This window comes from Colossoma macropomum, unplaced genomic scaffold (genome assembly GCF_904425465.1).
Source record: "Colossoma macropomum unplaced genomic scaffold, Colossoma_macropomum, whole genome shotgun sequence".
Classification (NCBI taxonomy): Eukaryota; Metazoa; Chordata; class Actinopteri; order Characiformes; family Serrasalmidae; genus Colossoma; species Colossoma macropomum.
The window spans coordinates 25,391,731-25,412,104 of record NW_023494801.1 but is presented as its reverse complement, the minus strand read 5'-3'; the positions used below and the strand labels follow the sequence as shown (position 1 = coordinate 25,412,104).

The following is a 20,374-nucleotide window of genomic DNA, read 5'->3' as shown; positions in this document are numbered from 1 at the left end:
AACATTTATACTTAATATTTATACTTAAACACTAAACAAACTCATAATTGGCGAAACATGCACATACGACAAAATATATATCTGGTTTGGAACTGTTTACCACAGGATGCAATAGTGGTGATTTTCAAAAGCCCCATTCATTTCTCTTACAAAAATCCAGCTTAGACCCAGAGTTCCTAATATGGGCAGGACACCAACCACACATGACTTCATCGGTTCAGCGCACACACATTTATGGGAATTTCCCTTTCAAAGCGCAAAATACTGGGAGGAGATTAGAAAGTATCATCTATTCTGATTAGTCATGACTGATGGTGAATTATGATTTGTGAAAATATTGAATGCCTCTGAAAATCCTCTTATTTTGGTGTTACCATGGAAGCCCTTTTAGAAAAAAAATGGCTTGTTTTTTGCTCTCGTTTTTGGCAGTACATTAAATTTGAAGCTTGAATTTTGTGACGAAATCGACAATTTTTTTTAAAACAATGTTTTCTTAATCAACTCAATTATTTCGACATACTAAGTCAAAGTCTCAAAAAATGTGTAATTTTTTTTCACTTAATAAGTCAAATTATTGAGAAAACAAGCCATTATTTTAAGATGAAGAGTCAAGCTTAGGACATATATGCTGCTGGAAACAGGCATCCCTACAAAAATGATGTGAGCAAAACAGCAGACAGAATTATAAAGCTACATCTTTGCTCACACATGAAAGTTCTCGGAAGATAAACCCACTAAATTGGCCATCTTTACCAGCACAAAGTCTCCAGGCTGCCAGCAATTAGCGCCTCTTTTAGTAAATCTGCCCCTCAATCTGATTTCAGTTCCATGAGGGGAAGTTAAAGTGAAACACTATGTGAGAATTCTTTGAATGAGATGGTGAAGGCCTACAAGAAACAAAGCTCCAGATTAGAAACCGTAACCAACCATTAACCCACGGAATCAGAAGCAGGACATGAAGATGTGTAATTTAGTCTCCTTGTATTCCCCCCAGTAATTTCCAGGGTGATGTAACTGACCCCACGAATGTGTGCAGGACAGTTTCATGATTGTCAGTTATTTTGAATGTGAAAGGTTTTATCTCTAGTTGCGGTCCACTAAATGGCCTCACCTTAATCTATGACGGTCACAAGTGCGTCTGGAAAATTTCAGCTGTGGTGGCACGTCGAAGTGGGCATATTTCACTACACTAACAACCCGGAACGTATGTATAATATAAGGTTTCGAGCTTTTAGCGGGAACCTTATGCTTTTGAAATGGTTCCTGAGTTTGATTTCCTGATTGCATTTACTTAAATCATGTACTTTTTTACTTTCGTCTAAAAAATTCATGTTGTGTATATATATAAAAAAAACCTTTTCTATTCCAGTTTTGATGCTGGCACTACATGTAACATCTCTGGAAGTTGGTAACCAAAGTTTATGAGCCATCTGAGACAAATTTTGTTGGCATCCTTTAACATTGTCCACATCGTTCTCTGGTTATCTGTGCAAATATCCACAAAATACCACCCAACAATGCAGTCAACTTGCGAAAAATCAACCAATCAAGCAAATCAATCAAAGTCCATTTCTGATATGAATTTAATTTCAAAAATGTAAATTTTAAATTGTGCAGCATTTTAATATTGAACATTTCACTGGTAACGCAGTTTAAATATTTATTATATAGCACTTTGTAAGTAAATGTAAATGATATTTTAATATTGAGCTGAAAAAAAAGAAAAAAAAAAAAAACTAAGTTTAAACATGAACATTTCAGCATCATCTTTATGATGTTAAACACACCAGTATCAGTAACTTTCACTGAGACTGAAGCTGAAATATGAGAAGGAACACTTTCACTAGTGAACATGATCCCTCAGTGAACAGACTCACTTAATATGGAGTGAAAGTGTTTAAATGAGCAGAGCAGGACTGTCTGTTCACAACACTCACCTCAAAAGGTTTTCCAGGTGTGAAAGGGAAGAAAGAATCGTCTTCTACTATTGAGCACCAACGATTCTGAATCAAGGCGGCCATCACCATCAACTGCCTCCCATGGTCATTGAAGCGAGGGTTGAAATGAAAGGCTACATGTTTGCCTTTACAGATGTTAATGGCGAATCTAATGGGAGAGTGGAAGAAAAAATGACTTTTTAAACCATTTCATTCATATTTATTACATATCTAATTGCATTATTTAATATACTTTTACTTGTCAACATCTTCTTTCGGTGCTCCGTAGATGGTGATGAGTGTTTTGTCTTTGAGTCCTTCAGGCAAAACCTGTATATATGGAACTCTTAGGAAGTAGCCCTCTAGAAAGAAAGCAGGAGAGAATAAAGTGTTGAAAATGAAAGGATAAATTCTGCTCTTCCTGCTCTGTGAGCTGCACACATCACTCTTACCAAAGCTGAATAGGTAATGACATTGGGCTTTCTTTAAAGTGTCCAGTTGACACTCCTTCAATGGTCAATGAATGTCATTTTTACTTTTCATGATTATTTATGAGATTTTAGTGAAAAAAAGAGAATTGTGTATTGGAGCTCTGAGTTGAGCTTTCAGTTACTAAAGTATCTGGATCATTTTCCAACAACTTCCCCTAAAGCTGGCAGGTCACATCATGGATTTCCATGAAAGAGAAATCAAGCAGCCTACTTCAACAATGCAACCATGTAAAATGACAAAGCTGTGCTAAAATAATTATTTACTTTTTTACTATTTACTTCCATTACGCAAAACCTAACCTGACCAACCTTACCCAATCTTAACCCTCACCCTGGCCTTCATCCTAACCCTAAACTTAACCCAAAACCTAACCTGAACTCTGGCCCTAATCCTAACTCTAACCTTAATCTCAACCCAAAACCTAACCCTATTCCTCATCCTGGCCCTAATCCTGACTCTAAACTTAACCTCAAACCAAAACCTAATCCTAACCCTCACCCTGGCCCTAATCCTAACCCTAACCTTAACCTCAACCCACATCCTAATTCTAACCCTCATATGTTTTTGACATGCTACTGAGAGACATGCTACCTGAGTGCAAAAGAACCACTCTAAATGAAGTGTCACCCAAACTCCAGATGGTTTATATAGTTGTATTATGAAATATGAACATTCTTGGCCATGAAATCAGCAGCTTGGCTAAGAGCTGCTGCACATCTTCAATTGGAGCGTATGGCATGATTCCTTTGTCAGGGCAATATTTACACAGAGTTGTATGCACCGGGCAAAATGAGCCATGATGAAAACAAAATATGTATCCAAAATGCAACAGACATTACCAGTAAAATAAGGTTGGAGCAAAACTGGATGCAGATTCATCTACTAACTGTACACAGAACCTCCTACTAACTGTACGCAGGATCATCTAGTAACTGTACACAGGATCATCTAGTAACTGTACACAGAACCTCCTACTAACTGTACACAGGACCATCTATTAACTGTACGCAGGATCACCTACTAACTGTACGCAGGATCATCTACTAACTGTACACAGGATCATCTACTAACTGTACACAGAACCTCCTACTAACTGTACACAGAACCATCTATTAACTGTACACAGGACCTCCTACGAACTGTACATAAGACCTCCTACTAACTGTACACAGAATCATCTACTAACTGGACAGAGAACCTCCTACTAACTGTACACAGGATCATCTATTAACTGTACGCAGGATCACCTACTAACTGTACGCAGGATCACCTACTAACTGTACGCAGGATCACCTACTAACTGTACACAGGATCATCTACTAACTGTACACAGGATCATCTACTAACTGGACAGAGAACCTCCTACTAACTGTACACAGGATCATCTATTAACTGTACGCAGGATCACCTACTAACTGTACACAGGATCATCTACTAACTGTACTCAGGATCACCTACTAACTGGACAGAAAACCTCCTACTAACTGTACACAGGATCATCTATTAACTGTACGCAGGATCACCTACTAACTGTACGCAGGATCACCTACTAAATGTACACAGGATCATCTACTAACTGTACACAGAATCATCTACTAACTGTACACAGGATCATCTAACTGTACACAGGATCATCTACTAACTGTACACAGGATCATCTACTAACTGTACACAGAATCATCTAACTGTACACAGGATCATCTACTAACTGTACACAGGATCATCTACTAACTGTACTCAGGATCATCTAACTGTACACAGGATCACCTACTAACTGGACAGAAAACCTCCTACTAACTGTACACAGGATCATCTATTAACTGTACGCAGGATCACCTACTAACTGTACGCAGGATCACCTACTAACTGTACACAGGATCATCTACTAACTGTACACAGAATCATCTACTAACTGTACACCTTCAGATTTTGTGGCTTTGTTTTCTTCATTAGTGTGAGACCATCATGGTGCAGTATCAGAGTCCAGAGGAACAGAAGAACACTGTAATCTTTGTTTTGGAGCTCAGAACTGGGAATGTCAGTATATTGTTGCTGTGAATGAGCAGCTTTGGAACAGCAGACCCTCCTCAATGCTGTTGATGTCTGTTTCACGTCTTTTTGTTGTTTTAATGTCCTCACTGTGGAGTTTGAATAATTCTTAAAATATGAATGGTACAACTTATATCAAACATTAAAAGTAAAACAGTAAAATCCAACCATATAAAACTTGTATTATGGAGTTTGGGCATCAGAACAGACCAAATGTTCCAGGATGGATAGTCTTGAGTACAGCATTTTTAGAGTGTACAAACACTTTATAATGTGTTAACAATGCATAATGCAGAACAAAAATGTTTATAATCTGTAATGGGTTGTTATAAACATTCATTAATGCATTATAATGTCATGAATGTGTTTAGAGTTTTGTACAGACATTATTCACAGAAACTGTTACCTACATTTTTTGTACGATTACATACCTACGTGAACGTATTTGAGGTCAACTCCTTCAATTAAGATGTGTGTCATTTTCTCAAGATCCATGATGCGATGTGCATAATGCAGCACAAGATTGCTGTCAGTTTCAACTCTGTATCCAGAGGCTGTGCACAAAATCTTGATCTGACAAACAGACACGAGATTTGACTCAAACTGAAGGATCTGTTTAAGGGTCCACAGTCCAGTTCCTTAGTCTCTCTACAGATCTGACACAAGTTTCACTGGAGAATTCATAGTAGAATCTGAAGAGCTTCTAATATATATTTAATACATTATAGTAGATACTGAATTACTCATAGTACTTCATAAGAGTTATTCAATAATTTATAGCAGTTACATAATAAATAAGATTAGTTACAGAATAGGCAGACTGCAGTTTGAGGGGTTAATCTCAGTGTTTTTGAATCAAAAATATGTAACTCATTAATTTCTCTGTCATCCTGCCAGTTAGATTAACTTTAATATTTCATCATCATCATCCCTTTGACGCTAAACACACCAGTATCAGTAACTTTCACTGAGACTGAAGCTGAAATGTAAGAAGGAACACTTTCACTAGTGAACATGATCCCTCAGTGAACAGACTCACTTAATATGGAGTGAAAGTGTTTAAATGAGCAGAGCAGGACTGTCTGTTCACAACACTCACCACAAAAGGTTTTCCACGTCTGAAAGGGAAGAAAGGAATGTGTCTTTCCTCAGGGCCCCAATCACCATTGATTCTGGTGGTCCGCACAATCGCCTGCCCCCCACTCTCATTGAAACGAGGGTTGAAATGAAAGGCTACATCATGACCTTTACAGATGTTAATGTCGAATCTAATGGCAGACAAGAAAACAATTCACTTTTCTTAACCATTTTATTTTTGGATCTATCATTCTATGTGTATTATTTTTATACTCTTACCTTTCAACATCTACTTTAGGCGCTCCATGGACAGTGATGAGCATTTGGTCTATGACTCCTTTAGGCAGAATCTGCACATATGGATCTTTTAGGAAGATTTTTCCTAGAAGGAAAGCAGAGGAGAGAATAAAGTGTTGAAAGGACGAGTTCTGTGCTTCCTGCTCTGTAAGCTGCACCCATCTCTCTCACCAAAGCTGGATAGATAATGACATTGAGCTTTATTAACACTTCTTGTTGCTTAATACAGTCCACTTGACACTTCTTCAATGGTAAAATCTTCACTTTTCTTGTTAGTGAAGTTTTAATGACAACAGTTATTGCAGCTGAGTTGAGCTTTCAGTTACTAAGCTAAACTAAAGTTCCAACAACTTCCCCAAAACCTGGCTGTTCACATCATAGATGTCCATGAAAGAAAAGTCAAGCAAAATCAAGCCTTTTCATTAATTAATTTAGTTAGGATTTGACTCATCAGGTGACTGAACTGAGCTGATCTCATATTTTTAAATGCGATGTTTCAATTACTTTTCAAACTTAAGGTAGTTTCAGTAGTTTTATGAAAGAAGTTCAGCTGCTTGGCTAAGAGATGCTGCACAGCTTATCTACTTTTGCTTATCTACTAACTGTACACAGGACCATCTACTAACTGTACTCAGGATCATCTACTAACTGTACACAGGACCATCTATTAACTCTACACAGGATCACCTACTAACTGTACTCAGGATCATCTACTAACTGTATACATGACCATCTACTAACTCTACACAGGATCACCTACTAACTGTACACAGGATCACCTACTAACTGTACACAGGATCATCTACTAACTGTACACAGGACCATCTACTAACTCTACACAGGATCACCTACTAACTGTACACAGGATCACCTACTAACTGTACACAGGATCATCTACTAACTGTACACAGGACCATCTACTAACTGTACACAGGATCACCTACTAACTGTACACAGGACCATCTACTAACTGTACACAGAATCATCTACTAACTGTACTCAGGATCATCTACTAACTTTACACAGAATCATCTACTAACTGTACACATGACAATCTACTAACTGTACACAGGATCATCTACTAACTGTACACAGGATCATATACTAACTGTACACAGGACCATCTACTAACTGTACACAGGATCATCTACTAACTGTACACAGGACCATCTACTAACTGTACACAGGATCATCTACTAACTGTACACAGGATCATCTACTAACTGTACACAGCACCATCTACTAACTGTACACAGGACCATCTACTAACCATACACAGGATCATCTACTATTTCTTTACGATTTTGTGGCTTTGTTTTCTTCATTAGTGTGAGACCATCATGGTGCAGTATCAGAGTCCAGAGGAACAGAAGAACACTGTACTCTTTGTTTTGGAGCTCAGAACTGGGAATGTCAGTATAATGTTGTTGTGAATGAGCAACTTTGGAACAGCAGACCCTCCTCAATGCTGTTGATGTCTGTTTCACGTCTTTTTGTTGTTTTAATTAGCTGACTGAGGAGTTTGAGTAATTATTAAAATATCAACGGTAAAATCACACATGTATCTTTTAAACCGCTTATCCTTCTGGGTCGCGTGGGGGGGGGCGGGGGCTTATCCCAGCTGTCATTGGGCGGAAAGCCAGATCTAATGGCAGACAAGCCTCCCTCCAGCCTGGCTGAAACTACAGCCAGCAGGGCTGCCCAGGACTCCAATTCCCAGAACTTCTTGCTGCATCACATGACTATGGACTCTTATCAGCCCAACTATCAGTGCTCCTCATCTCCAGACTACTGATTACTCTCACACCTGTTCCTTATTTCCTTTGTTAGTTAGTTTAGTATTTAAGCCCGCCCTTTAGGATAGGTTATTTGAGAAGTATCATCTCCTTGTTGAGCAGAACGAGTGTTATTTCTGATGTCTGTTTTCATCTGTTTTGTGTATGAGCCATATCTTGTTTATGATGGTGATCATTAATAACTTGATCTTTGCGCTTTTGTTTGGATCACTGGTTTTCGACTTTTGGCTTCTGTTTTTCGGCTGTGCTTTTGGATCAAACCTTTGATATTAAAGTTCATAACTCAAGCCTTGTCTGCGAGCATCTGGTTCTGTCTGCCACCGTTACAGGATACTTCACCATCATGCAGATGGTGGACATCGAGGCAGTTCAGAAGATCCTGGGCGACCAAGGTCAACTTCTGGGACATCTTCAGCAGGTATTGGCCGGTGTCACTCAGTCAGTCGGAGATTTAACAACAACAACAAACTGAACAACAAACAAGCTCACTCAACTCCTGACTGGTATCAAGGACATCACCTCACAACTGAGTAATCTCTCCATCGTGAGTAGTGACTTGGTTTTTCCCGTGAGTAAACCTAACACATTTGATGGATCTCTCAAAAAATGTCTTGGTTTCCTCCTTCGATGTTCTTTTGCAACTTACTAGGTAGTACTCACCGAGCTAAAATAGCATTTGTAATTTCACGTCTTTCAGACAAGGCATTAAAATGGGCTACTGCTGAATGGTCTTGTGCAGGCTGAAACAAGGCAATCACTCAGTTCCAGTTTCAGCTCCTGTTCCAGCTCCCACTCCAGCTCCCACTCCCGGTTCAGTTCCAGCTCTGTTTCCAGTTCCAGTTTCAGGACCTGTCACGCCTCCCTGCGGCCTGGCTGAAACTATAGACAATGGGGCCTCCCAGGACTCCAATTCCCAGAACTCCTTACTTCAGACTTCTGTCTGCCAACATTACAGGACCCTATAAATTCTACCTACAGAAGTGCCAAAATTACTTCAGTAGGTGTTTTCAACCTTGGCTTCAGTGACCACTGCCCTATTGGATGTGTGAGGAACATATGCACAAAAAAATTGTGTCTCAGATAGCAGTTATAAGAAATTAAAAAAAAATAAATCAACAAGGTTTTCTAAATGACCTATCACTCAGGTTATTTATTGCACATTAGAAATCATAGATATCAGCTTGACACTAAAGTCGATAAGCATGCCCCTTTTAAAATTTTTAGAATTCAGGATAGATGTAGTCTCTGCTTCACTTTAAGCAAAAATTAAGCCTGGGGACCTGGGGACAGAGACCACTGTCTTACATTTATTCAGCTGACATGCTAAATCTAACTTTATCTTCATTTATTTAAAAATATTTCAGCAAGTTCTGGAAGACAGTTAATTAACTCAGCGGTAATTAAGGACACTTTCTAACCTACATCTCACTTTATGACCATCAAAGACTTGATCAGAAAGAGCTGTACCAAGCCTTTAATGTGCATTTCTCACCTGCAGGATATTTATTTGAAAATCTAGATTTGGAACCTCCTCTTCACACAACAGATGTAACCATGACTGTAAGCCATACTCACTTCACTTTTCACCCACTCTCTTCTTACATGGTTCCTATAGTTCTTAGTGCTGTTCTTCTGTCTCAGTAGCAATGGAACAATTGCAGTGTTCTTTTAATGCTTCACAAATTGGCTATTAAGATTAAGTGACTGTTATTACTCACACAACGGGCAAATTTCACTTCCACAATCTAACCCATCTGTGCAGTGAAACACCACATACACACTAGTGAACACACACACTAGAGTGCAGTGAGCACACTTGCCTGGAGTGGTAGGCAGCTCTATCAACAGCACCCGGGGAGCAGTTGGGGGTTAGGTTTCTTGCTCAAGGACACCTCAGTCATGTACTGTCGACTCACGGGATCGAACCAGCGACCTTCCAGTCGCAAGCTGGTTCCCTAACCTCCAACCAATGACTAAACTAGTCATAAAACTAGTTAATTACAGCTATAAACTAGTTTATTACAGCTATAAACTAGTTTTATATGCAGAAAACAATTCATTTTATGCCGTTTTCACAGTTTCCAACATTAATTAGAAAAGCTGAGATGCTGAAAAGCGTAGTGTTATGCATTCCTCTACCGCTGGTTCATTAATAAATTCCACTTCCCAGAACTCCCTGGGAGGTCATGTGATTGTGGCACCACCACCAACAACAAATCGATGAATACAACTTGTTCAAAACCTTAGAGTTCTTACTAGCTAGAGTACTAACTCACACAAAAAAGGGAGAAATATAACATCTGTTTTAGCTTCATTACACTGATTGTCTCTCTCTTTCAAAATTGATTTCTTTTCAGAATCCTATACTGGTTTATGAAACTCTTAATGGATTATCACCTACATACATATCTGAATGCAGAATGTGCTCCAATTTGTGCTTTAAGATCATCAAGTGCTGCTGTATTGAATGTTCTCAGGACGAAGTACTGAAAGACAGTGATGCAGTGTTCTGTTCATCAAAAATCTGGCACTCTTTATCAATTAATATTCACCAGGCTTCATCTTTTACCAGCTTTACAAAATCAGCTGAAAATGTTTTTTATTTCACTTAACATTCTGTTAAATTCCAGTTTTTATAGCAAATATTATATTTTTCTTTTTTTATTCTTATTTCTCATTCTGTGTACAGTGTATTTCTGTCAATTGTTTCTATTTTGCTTTTTACTGTTTTACTTACGTTATTTTGATATTTTTTTATTTTATTGTGAAGCACTTTGAGCTGCATTTTTATGTATTCAAAATGTGCTATATGAAAAAAAATATATATATAATTGTTATTCAGCACTTTGGAAATCAGAACCCTGAAGGGATCCATTACTGAAAGAGTCACTGAAAATAAGTCAACTTGGTGTATGAAGATCAATAACCTCGCAAATTGAGAATTGAGACCAAAACTGGGGCTACTGTATCGACACAAAATGTGTTTTATGGTGCACATCAGGAAAAGGATTGTTGAAGAAACACTATTATTTACTCTGGATTACAGTGATGTGATGTACAAATATGCACCCTAAAACCTTTACATTCAGTCTATCACTCAGCTCTGAGATCCATCACCCCTACAGCACTCATCACTGCTCACTCTATGGAGTAGGCTGGTTCTCTCTGGCTGTACGTCAGGAAACACTCTGGCTTTTGTTTATTTATAAAGCACTTATTGGTTATATGTCACCATATATCACATCTATGCTCAATGCAAATAACAGAAATGATCAAACAGGTGCTGAGAGCTTTTACTGAACTGTGAAAATGTGCTTTTAGCTGCAGAGCGACAACCAGCTGGACTTTATTACAGGAAACTCTAAAACTCTAAAACGACCATTTTAAACTTTTCATCTCTAACCACCTCCACTCAGCCTGCAACCAGTACTTGATCTTAACTGGTACCTATTTGAGTTTGGTTTGTTTTACTGTTTTTGGTTTTTATATATTTATTTATTTTTAAGTATTTCTTAATAATTATGTTTATATTTACCTATTTTAAATTTGGTAATGATGGCTAGGTTATGTTTCATTTTATCTCTTTTTACTGGTTTGATATGTTTTACCTGTTTATTTCAATGCTTATTACTCTTTTCATTCCTTGCTCTCTGTTCTAAAGCTCGGCTATTTTGTAAATGAGGGTCAACCTTGAGGTACTCTGAGTTTAAATAAAGGCTGATTTGATTGATTGATTGATTGATTGATTGGTTGATAATGGACAGTACCATAAGTGCATTTTCAGGGACCCACCAAATTTTGATTTTGTGTCTTTCAGGAGGTCCAGATGCTTAATTGGGGACCACCCCACATTTCTCCCCTTGGTTTTTATCACGATTTCATGAAATCATGTCTTTTCTTATCTGTAAGTTATTAGAACATACCATCCCTATCGCTAAGGTGTTCAACGATGTCTTCCAGGATGTTCCATGGGGACAGCATATTCTACGACACTCCTGTTTCTCCTGTGTAAGTAAACACAGCCACGTGTGTGAGCACCAATCAGCTCACAGGACTGGTTAAAGACCGGGGATCCAGAAGAACCACAGAAGAAAGAGGAACTGTAGGTGATCTGGGTGTCATGGTGTTGCCAGTTCTCTGTGACAGATTTCTGGGTAATTATATGGATGTAATCTGGGTTCTGATCAAGGTGCTTCTGAACAGACTGATCTTGTTCTTCTTTTTGAATGATGAAGCAGAAGTCCAGCTTCTTGGTCCTGCGAATTATTTCCTCCTTCATTTCCACCTCGGTGCCTTTGCTGTCTGGTTCTTCATGATCAAATACAGCAGTGACAGGGCGTGATAGCGTCATTGTGAATGGGTCATATTCCCCAGTAACGTGCGTTAGTGAGGATGTAGTTTCCAGTGAACAGAAATCCAGTCCCTAGTGGAGGCTAGGTTTCCTTTATTAATGTCATTGCTGTAGATTTGGCAGACACACTTCACACCTAGCCACAATACCTTTGTTATACCTGTGTCTGTATAAAGCCTCTACTTTTCTGTTGTGCTCCCCAGCTTCAGAGCTTTCTCTCCAGTGGTCATCAGTATTTGCGAATAAACTACATTTTCATCAATCCATGACAGGTCTGTGTTTATTGTAAAGTTCCCAAGAAACTGCAGGAGGTCTAGCGAACTTTAGAGGCCCAACTGTCCACATTAGGGTTTGTGCTTAATGAGCGATACATATATATATATATATATATATATATATATATATATATATATATATATATATATTGCCTTCTAAGGTCATTAAATGTACATAAGAATGAGTTGTATGTACAATACATGTTTGGCCTGCTCCTCTCAATTTGTGTCAAATTAAAATTGTAAACAGACTAAACCTTCATCTTATGTCATCATCTGAGTTTGTTTTGACTAGTGATGGAAGCCACAGCAACACAGGTAGAGACAATATTCACACCCAGTATGAGTTTTCTAACAAATTTCAGAGCAGAAGTTCAGTAAACTTTGAAAAGGAAAGTGCAGATCACAAACACATTCATTCAAAACAGTAACATACTCTGCATAATCTACATTACCAAATCCTGTAAAAATATTAAATACTCACTGTTTTTGGCCGTGGTTTGCAGTGGATTTCCAAGAGTAATGTTCTCCACTCCAACTGTAACTAAATAAATAAGGCCAGTGTATCATTTAAAACAGAGACATTCAATTCAGCTTGTTTAAATCTTTTCTTTTGGCTTTGAAATCATGAAACAGGTTATTTGAAACAATAATATATAAGCTACATGGGCATCATGTGACATTTCAGGGAACAGGAGGTTCAGTGAATGATTAAAGTTTAAGCCCCTGTTACACTCAGAGTTAAAGCAGTGAGAACCCTCATTAATGTTGTAACAGAAAAGGAAAAGATGGACTCTGAAGTTCCATCCACAGCTTCCTCAGCTAAGATTTGCTGTCTGCTTCACAATCAGACATGTTTTTCTTCTTTATGCTCTTTACAGTTCAAGCTTGGCCTGATTCTAGATGTTTTCCAAAAACAAGGAATATTTTTATTGAAATGATATTTTCTACCTCAATATCAGTTTAAAACCCCTGAATCTCTAAAACCCATCAGAGCTGTTGTTACTGGGAGAAACAGTTTAATACCTTTCAGTAACATTTAGTAACACTTTACAATACTGACTCACAAATAAGCATGTATTAATACTTAACTAATGCTTTCATCACAGTGAATTACTGCATAAATTAATACTAGCATATTTAATATTTTATTACAATTAAATATTAACAAATATTTACATCATCATTAAGTAATGCTGAGTGTGGATAAAGCAGACTGTATATAAATATAAGAAGTAATGATACTGAAATATAAAACATATAGGATTTGAAATGATTATGTTGTTGCATATTGAGTTAACATGATGATGCATACTTTTCTTTTTGCAGTGCAGTTAGAAATAGGTTTGTTGATCATGTGACACACTGGTTTGCCTTTAGCAGATTACATTATTAAAACATTCTTTAATAGTGTGAACATGCTTACTACCTTTTTGAGAGAAGATATGGTGTCATTAGTGCATCATTTCAAAGATGCATAAATATGTTAAGTTAAGAAATTTGAAAATGTATCATCACATACTCACTTTTTTCCTGCTCCATCATTACAGATTAAGTAAACACACAGCACAGCATGTGATCATCAGAGCTCAACCACAATAAAAAACTGTAGTATTGTATTTTGTTAAACATGTTTAATTTGCTGCATACGAGCCATTGATGTTCCTGCAGACTATTGTAATGTTTACTGGCCTATAATATGCATTAACCTACATCATCTCCAAACAGATGTTATGCATTATAGAAAAGATCTTAATTAATATATCAGGTCATGGTATTAATTAACAGAATGGGTTAAATATGAATGGCTCTGACTTTTTTATTAAAGGCTCTGACTGATTCTTTATTAAAGTACACACTTCATTATTTCCTGATGTGTAAAGTATTAGTCTGTGCATTAATTCACTGTGATTAAAGCGTTAATTAAGCATTAATAGATGCTTATTTGTGGACCAGATTTGTAGAGTTTAAACCTCAATTTTATACACATTAATGTTAATCATCAAATAAAGTTAATTAATTAATTAAACATAGTTTAACATAGTTCAGAGTTAACACAAAATATTTTCAGTGCAATTTACTGAGCTGATGCTGCTGCATTAAAAAACAGTTACTGTGGTTACAAAAAATCTGGCTGTGTTAAATTTTAGTTTAGATGAACAAAATCAACATTTTTATATCAATTCACAGCTCAAAAACACTTCAGGATCAGCTTCTACTCTCTACACTGCAGCTGCTGAGCAGTGAATCTTTACATGTTGAATTAAAAACACTGGATCTGCTGTTTCATTCTGGTTGTAGTGTTCTGTAAAAGCTGAGCTCCACATCTGCTTCATTTCACTGCAGCAGTTACTACAAACACATCTAATGAATGTAAGAAGATTTAATTTACCTTGATTATGAATGGATGGTAATGAGTGACATATATCCAAACTTTCTGTCCATTGCCTTCTAAGGTCATGAAATGTACACCTGAGTGAGGTATCTGTATGGTGTGTGTGTTAGAAGCAGGCAGAGGAGCACAGACTTTGATCTGCTCCTCTTTATGTAATTTAATATACCTGATGTAAAGTGAAAACCAATAATGCCTTAGTAATGCATTACAAACATCTATTAAACATTACTAAAGGTTTAAAAGGTCTTGTTCAGTGAATTTAATATACCTGATGTACTTGGGGACAGTGTGGATTGGAAACAGCATGAGCTTCACTTTGGCAGCTTACTGCTAATCACCTGATGCTGATGTGGTGTGTTTGCTGTGAATTTGGACAGTGATCATAGTTTCTTATAGACATGGAATTCATAGAAAGCACCAAGGTTCCTTGTACAATTACATACCTATGTGAACATGTTTGAGGACAACGTCATGATGAATGTGGAGGTGTGTTATCTGGTCAAGCTCCTTCATACGATGTACATAATTCAGCAAATGCCTGTCATCAACTTCAACTCTGTATTCAGAGGATGTGCACAAAATCTTGATCTGAAAAACAGAAAAAAGTTCTCTCAAACTGTAAGGATCTGTATGAGGGTCCGGTTCTTTACTCTCTCTACAGATCTAACACATTAGATTCACTGAATAACACAATAGCACAATCTGAGGAGCTCATAGTAGACGCTCAGTTACAGTGCTGAGTATCTACTATAATTACAGTAACTACATTATGCTACATTATACAGTGCTGTGAACCGTTTGTGAAGTTTATCATTTTGTGAATTTCTACAAAAATGTGACTTAAAATATCATCAGATTTTCATTGAACTCAAAACAGTAGATAAACATAACAAAAATTAATAATAAACAAATAAACAATTATTTTTTTGATACATTTATTGAACAAAGTTAAACATTAAATTGTCTTTGTTGGCAAACGTTTGTGAACCTATAGGATTATCAGTTTAATATAGGGGGATAATGAGGGTCAGGGTGTTCAATCATTTGGTTGACAATCAGGTGTGAGGGGAGCTGAACCTGCTCCATTTAGAAAACTTAAACCTGAATATTTACCATAAAAGTCTTGTCTTTACACTAACATTTGTTAGTGCCTGCTGTGTCTCAGTCAAAGGAGATTTCTCAGGTCATTTCTCATTAGGCTGGAAAAGGTCCCACAACCATTCCTGATGAGTTTGGACTACATCAGTCTACTACCAGGCAGATAGTGTGCAAGTGGAGAAACTTTAACACCACTGTTACCCTTCCTTGGAGTGCTCTTCCAACAAAAATGACTCCAAGATTAAGGCCTAAAAAATTCTGGGAGATCACAAGGAACCCCAGGGTAACTTCTGAGGATCTTTATGGCTTAAATGCAAGATATTTGGCAGAACTGAACACTGCATTCCAGAATAAAAACCTCATTCCAACTTTGAAACATGGTGGTGGCAGCATCATTGTTTGGAGCTATTTTGCTGCTATTGGACCAGGACAGCTGGCCATCATTTGATGGAGTTATGAATTGTGATTGTATCAAGAAATTCTACAGGAGGATGTTAGGTTGTCTATCCGGGAACTTTACCTCAACAGAAGGTGGGTCCTGCAGAAAAACAAAGAACCTAAAACCACCAATTAGTGTACAAAGAATGGTGGAAGCAGAAGTAATGTTGCATTTGGAATGGCTCATCAAAATCCAGAGCTAATCCAGTAGAAAAGTTGAGGCAGAACCTGAGGTGTGGCATTCATGCAAGAAAGCCCACCGACATAACAGAGTTAACGCAGTTCTGTAAGGAGGAACGGGCCCAGAGTCCTCCAAGTCAATGTGAGGGCTGATCAACATTTATAGGAGCCGTTTGGTTGAAGTCATTGCTGCTCAAGGGGGTCAAACCAGTTCCTGAAAGCAGAGGTTCTCATACTTTTGCCAATAAAGAAATGTATTGTTAGATACCTTAGTTCAGTAAATGAAAGAAAAACTGTACACTTTTGCGTTATTAGTTTCATTTGGTTCTCTTCATGTAGTGCAGGGGTGTCTAATCGTATCCACAGAGGCCCGGTGTGGCTGCAGGCTTTATTCCAGCAAAGCAGGAGATCACCTGATCATCAGTGTGAAGACTGATACCAACTGATTAAACAAGTGGAATCAGGTGAGCTCCAGCTTGTTTTGAGTGAAACCCTGCGGCCACACCCGCCCTTTGTTGATAAGATTGGACACCACTGATTTAGTGATCTTATTTTGGGTCACATTTATGTAGAAATTCCCAAAGTGATAAAGGGTTCACAAACTTTCAAACAGAACTGTAACAGTTACAGAATAATTCATAGTTAATACAGAATAATTCTGCAGTTTAAGGAATTAATCTCAGATCTCTTTATCCAACAATATTTCATTCATTCGTTTCACAATCGTCCTGCCAGTCAGGTGCTGGGATTTGTTTCATTTTCTAGTTTTCTCTTCTTTTTCCTTGTTTTAGATGTTCTTCACTGAAGCAGTGTTACTGTTGAAGAGTTATTTTGGGATTAAGGAGGATTTGGCCTTCCTGGGACAGGCAGACACTAATGTATTAACGATAGGATCTGAGTCCCTGAGAAAGCCAACTCGGTCCTTTCACAATAGGATCTAAGGCTCTGAGAACACTGACTTTGGTCATTTACGATGGTACCAAGGGTCCTGAGGGGGGTCGATGGCAAGGTATAATAACTGTTCAGACTGGGCGAAGACTGGAACAGAGCATGTGCAGAGCACTCTGAATAAAATCATATTTTCTGGAAACCCTGGTCTCCTGAATCTCTGTGTGTGGCAAGACCAAAGATTTACTAAAACACCAGTATTAGTAACTTCCACTGAGACTAAAGCTGAAGCTGAAATATGAGAAGGAACACTTTCACTAGTGAACATGATCCCTCAGTGAACAGACTCACTTAATATGGAGTGAAAGTGTATAAATGAGCAGAGCAGGACTGTCTGTTCACAACACTCACCTCAAAAGGTTTTCCACGCCTGAAAGGGAAGGAAGGAAGTTCTTTTTCTTCAAAGTCCCAAACATCATTAATCCTGCTGGCCCTCACGATCACCTGCTTCCCATCCTCATTGAAGCGAGGGTTGAAATGAAAGGCTATATCATCACCTTTACAGATGTCAATCATAAATCTAAAGGGAGAGAAAACAAAACAAAATCACTTTAACCATTTTATTTTTAGATGTGTCCTTCTCTGTGTACTGTTTATTATACTCTTACCTATCAGCATTTGGTTTGGGTTCTCCGCGGACGGTGATCAGTGTTTGGTTCTTGAGTCCTTCGGGCAGAACTTGCCTACAAGGAACTTCTGGGAAGAAGTCTAGAAAGAAAGCAGAGGAGAGACTGAAGGGATGAAAATGAAAGTATGATCTCTGATCTTGATGCTCTGTGAGCTGCATCCATCACTCTTACCAAAGCTGGAGAGATAATGATGTTGGGCTTTATTTAACACCTCCTGTTGCAGAGTACAGTCGACCTGACACTCATTCAACGGTCACTGAATGTATTCCTTAAAAAATCACATATTGTAGCTCTAAGTTGAGCTTTCATTTACAAAACAAAAGTATCTTGATCATTTTCCACCAACTCCCCTTAAACCTGGCAGGTCACGTTGTGGATTTCCATGAAAGAAAAATCAAGCAACCTTTCATTCATGCTACCATGCAATATGTCATAGCTGTGCTAAAATAATTATTTGGTAATAATTATTTAAAGTTTGCCCCGTCAGAATTTTTAAATCATTTAAAAACTTTTTAAACCCTCATATTTTTAAAATGTTATTTTTCAATCACTTTTTAAAATTCAGGTAGTTTCTGTAGATTTCATATGTTTTATTCTTACATTTTATTAATCTTCTGTGTAAAAAATAGGAGAACACACACGATAAGGAGCAGGGAAAAGAGCAGGGAGACGGAGTGAACTATATGGCGCTCATACCATATATGTGCGACCTAATTATGTTCAAGTGAACGGCTGTCTGAACGTGTGAGTACATTCCAGTGCCGGGTTGGTGAATAGAGAGCCCATGCAGGAGTTTTGCACACAGTTTGTCGAATGTTGAAGTAAGAGCTTAGCTCGATAAGCTAACTCTGCTGCTCAAAGTATCGCCCGTTGTATTGTTCATAACACAAGCTGCAGTAGGCTAACTCAGGCTGCTAAAGTGCACCCTAGCTCTATACTCCATGTGTTATTACGTTAATAAGCTCAGTAAGCATAATTCCCCTATAGTGTGTGTGTTATCATCGCCATCCCAAGTCTACCAGCATAAAGACTTTCCAGTTAGTGACTGGGGTGACCCCAGTTTCCACTGGCTACGTTGGAGTACGGACGTTAACTGCCCTGTGTGTCTGGCTGCTTCACTACAATACTCCATTCCACTGCTGCAGAGAGAGAGAGAGAGAGAGAGAGAGAGAAAGAGAGAGAGAGAGGTGCAGTAGAGAGACAGAGCCACTCCCACAGAGGTAACTTTTGTTTTGTTTATTGCTCTTCGGAGTGAAGAGGCCAATTGAATTATCTTTTTTCGGCCGCTACGCACCCGAGCCACGTATCAGGCCTGCAACTCGTCCGTTTAGCTAGTAGAGACTCTACTTAGAGTGAGCTGTGTGTGTGAGAGTGTGTGTGTGTGTGTGTGTGTGTGTGTGTGTGAGTGTGTGAGAGTGTGAGAGTGTGTGTGGGCCCTTTTTGTTTTGTTTTATTTTGTTCAGGCTTTGCCAATACATGTATTTTAAACGAAAATCTACTGTGTTGGACGTGTTCTATTTTTCACATATTCAGAAATTATTTGTTAGTGCTATAATTGTATTTGAAGTTCATATTGAGTGTATAGTGGTAACAAAGTTCTGTCAGATATATTTATCAGTCACTTATGCCTAAACAAATTTAGAAGGTACTGAGTAACCCAGGGCCCCAGCTATATTTAATCACTTAAATAACCACCTATCTACTGGGTACCTAGCTGGGGCGCTACATATGAATCAATGTACTTGAATAATGACAGATATGCCCTTAATAAGTACTCAGACCATTTAATTCACTCAATTTCCAGTCTACATGGACATCAAGCACAAGTTATTCATTTTTCAGCATCAGAAAAAGCACAAAACATTTAAATACAATTTGGCACCCTCCACAGGCTTTACGTGGCCAGTAGGAACTCAGGGGTGTGTCCATGCAAAGTGGCTTTTAGATCGTGTCATTTTCCTGAATAAAAAGGTCATTTCAGTCAGAACCACTTAAAATAAAATATTGTGTTTCCATTTGCAGTTAGTGGTATTTGGCAGCATGGGTCTGTTCTGGGACCTCCCTGCCCTTCTACACTATATTTCCAAAAGTATTCACTCACCCATCCAAATCATTGAATTCAGGTGTTCCAATCACTTCCATGGCCACAGGTGTATAAAACCGAGCCCCTAGGCCTGCAGACTGCTTCTACAGACATTAGTGAAAGAATGGGTCGCTCTCAGTAGCTCAGTGAGTTCCAGCGTGGTACCGTGATAGGATGCCACCTGTGCAACAAGTCCAGTCGTGAAATTTCCTCACTACTACATATTCCACAGTCAACTGTCAGTGGTGTTATAACAAAGTGGAAGCGATTGGGAATGACAACAACTCAGCCACGAAGTGGTCGGCCACGTAAAATGACAGAGCGGGGTC

The 20,374-nt window shown here is 38.2% G+C and overlaps 1 protein-coding gene across 1 annotated transcript in view; it reads right to left on the bottom strand.

Moving 5' to 3' along the window:
* Positions 1-1,802: 1,802 nt before the first annotated feature.
* Positions 1,803-20,374, bottom strand: part of LOC118821030 (galectin-6-like) — a 30,922-nt gene continuing 12,350 nt past the window's right edge. Inside the window, exons 6-15 of the mRNA XM_036589441.1 lie at positions 17,942-18,041; positions 17,685-17,853; positions 15,113-15,257; positions 12,759-12,818; positions 5,835-5,937; positions 5,578-5,746; positions 4,910-5,051; positions 2,197-2,299; positions 1,938-2,106; positions 1,803-1,817 (exon numbers count right to left, since the gene is read on the bottom strand). Of these exons, the coding sequence (XP_036445334.1) occupies positions 1,803-1,817; positions 1,938-2,106; positions 2,197-2,299; positions 4,910-5,051; positions 5,578-5,746; positions 5,835-5,937; positions 12,759-12,818; positions 15,113-15,257; positions 17,685-17,853; positions 17,942-18,041 (1,175 nt within the window). The remainder of the gene's footprint in view (positions 1,818-1,937; positions 2,107-2,196; positions 2,300-4,909; positions 5,052-5,577; positions 5,747-5,834; positions 5,938-12,758; positions 12,819-15,112; positions 15,258-17,684; positions 17,854-17,941; positions 18,042-20,374) is intronic.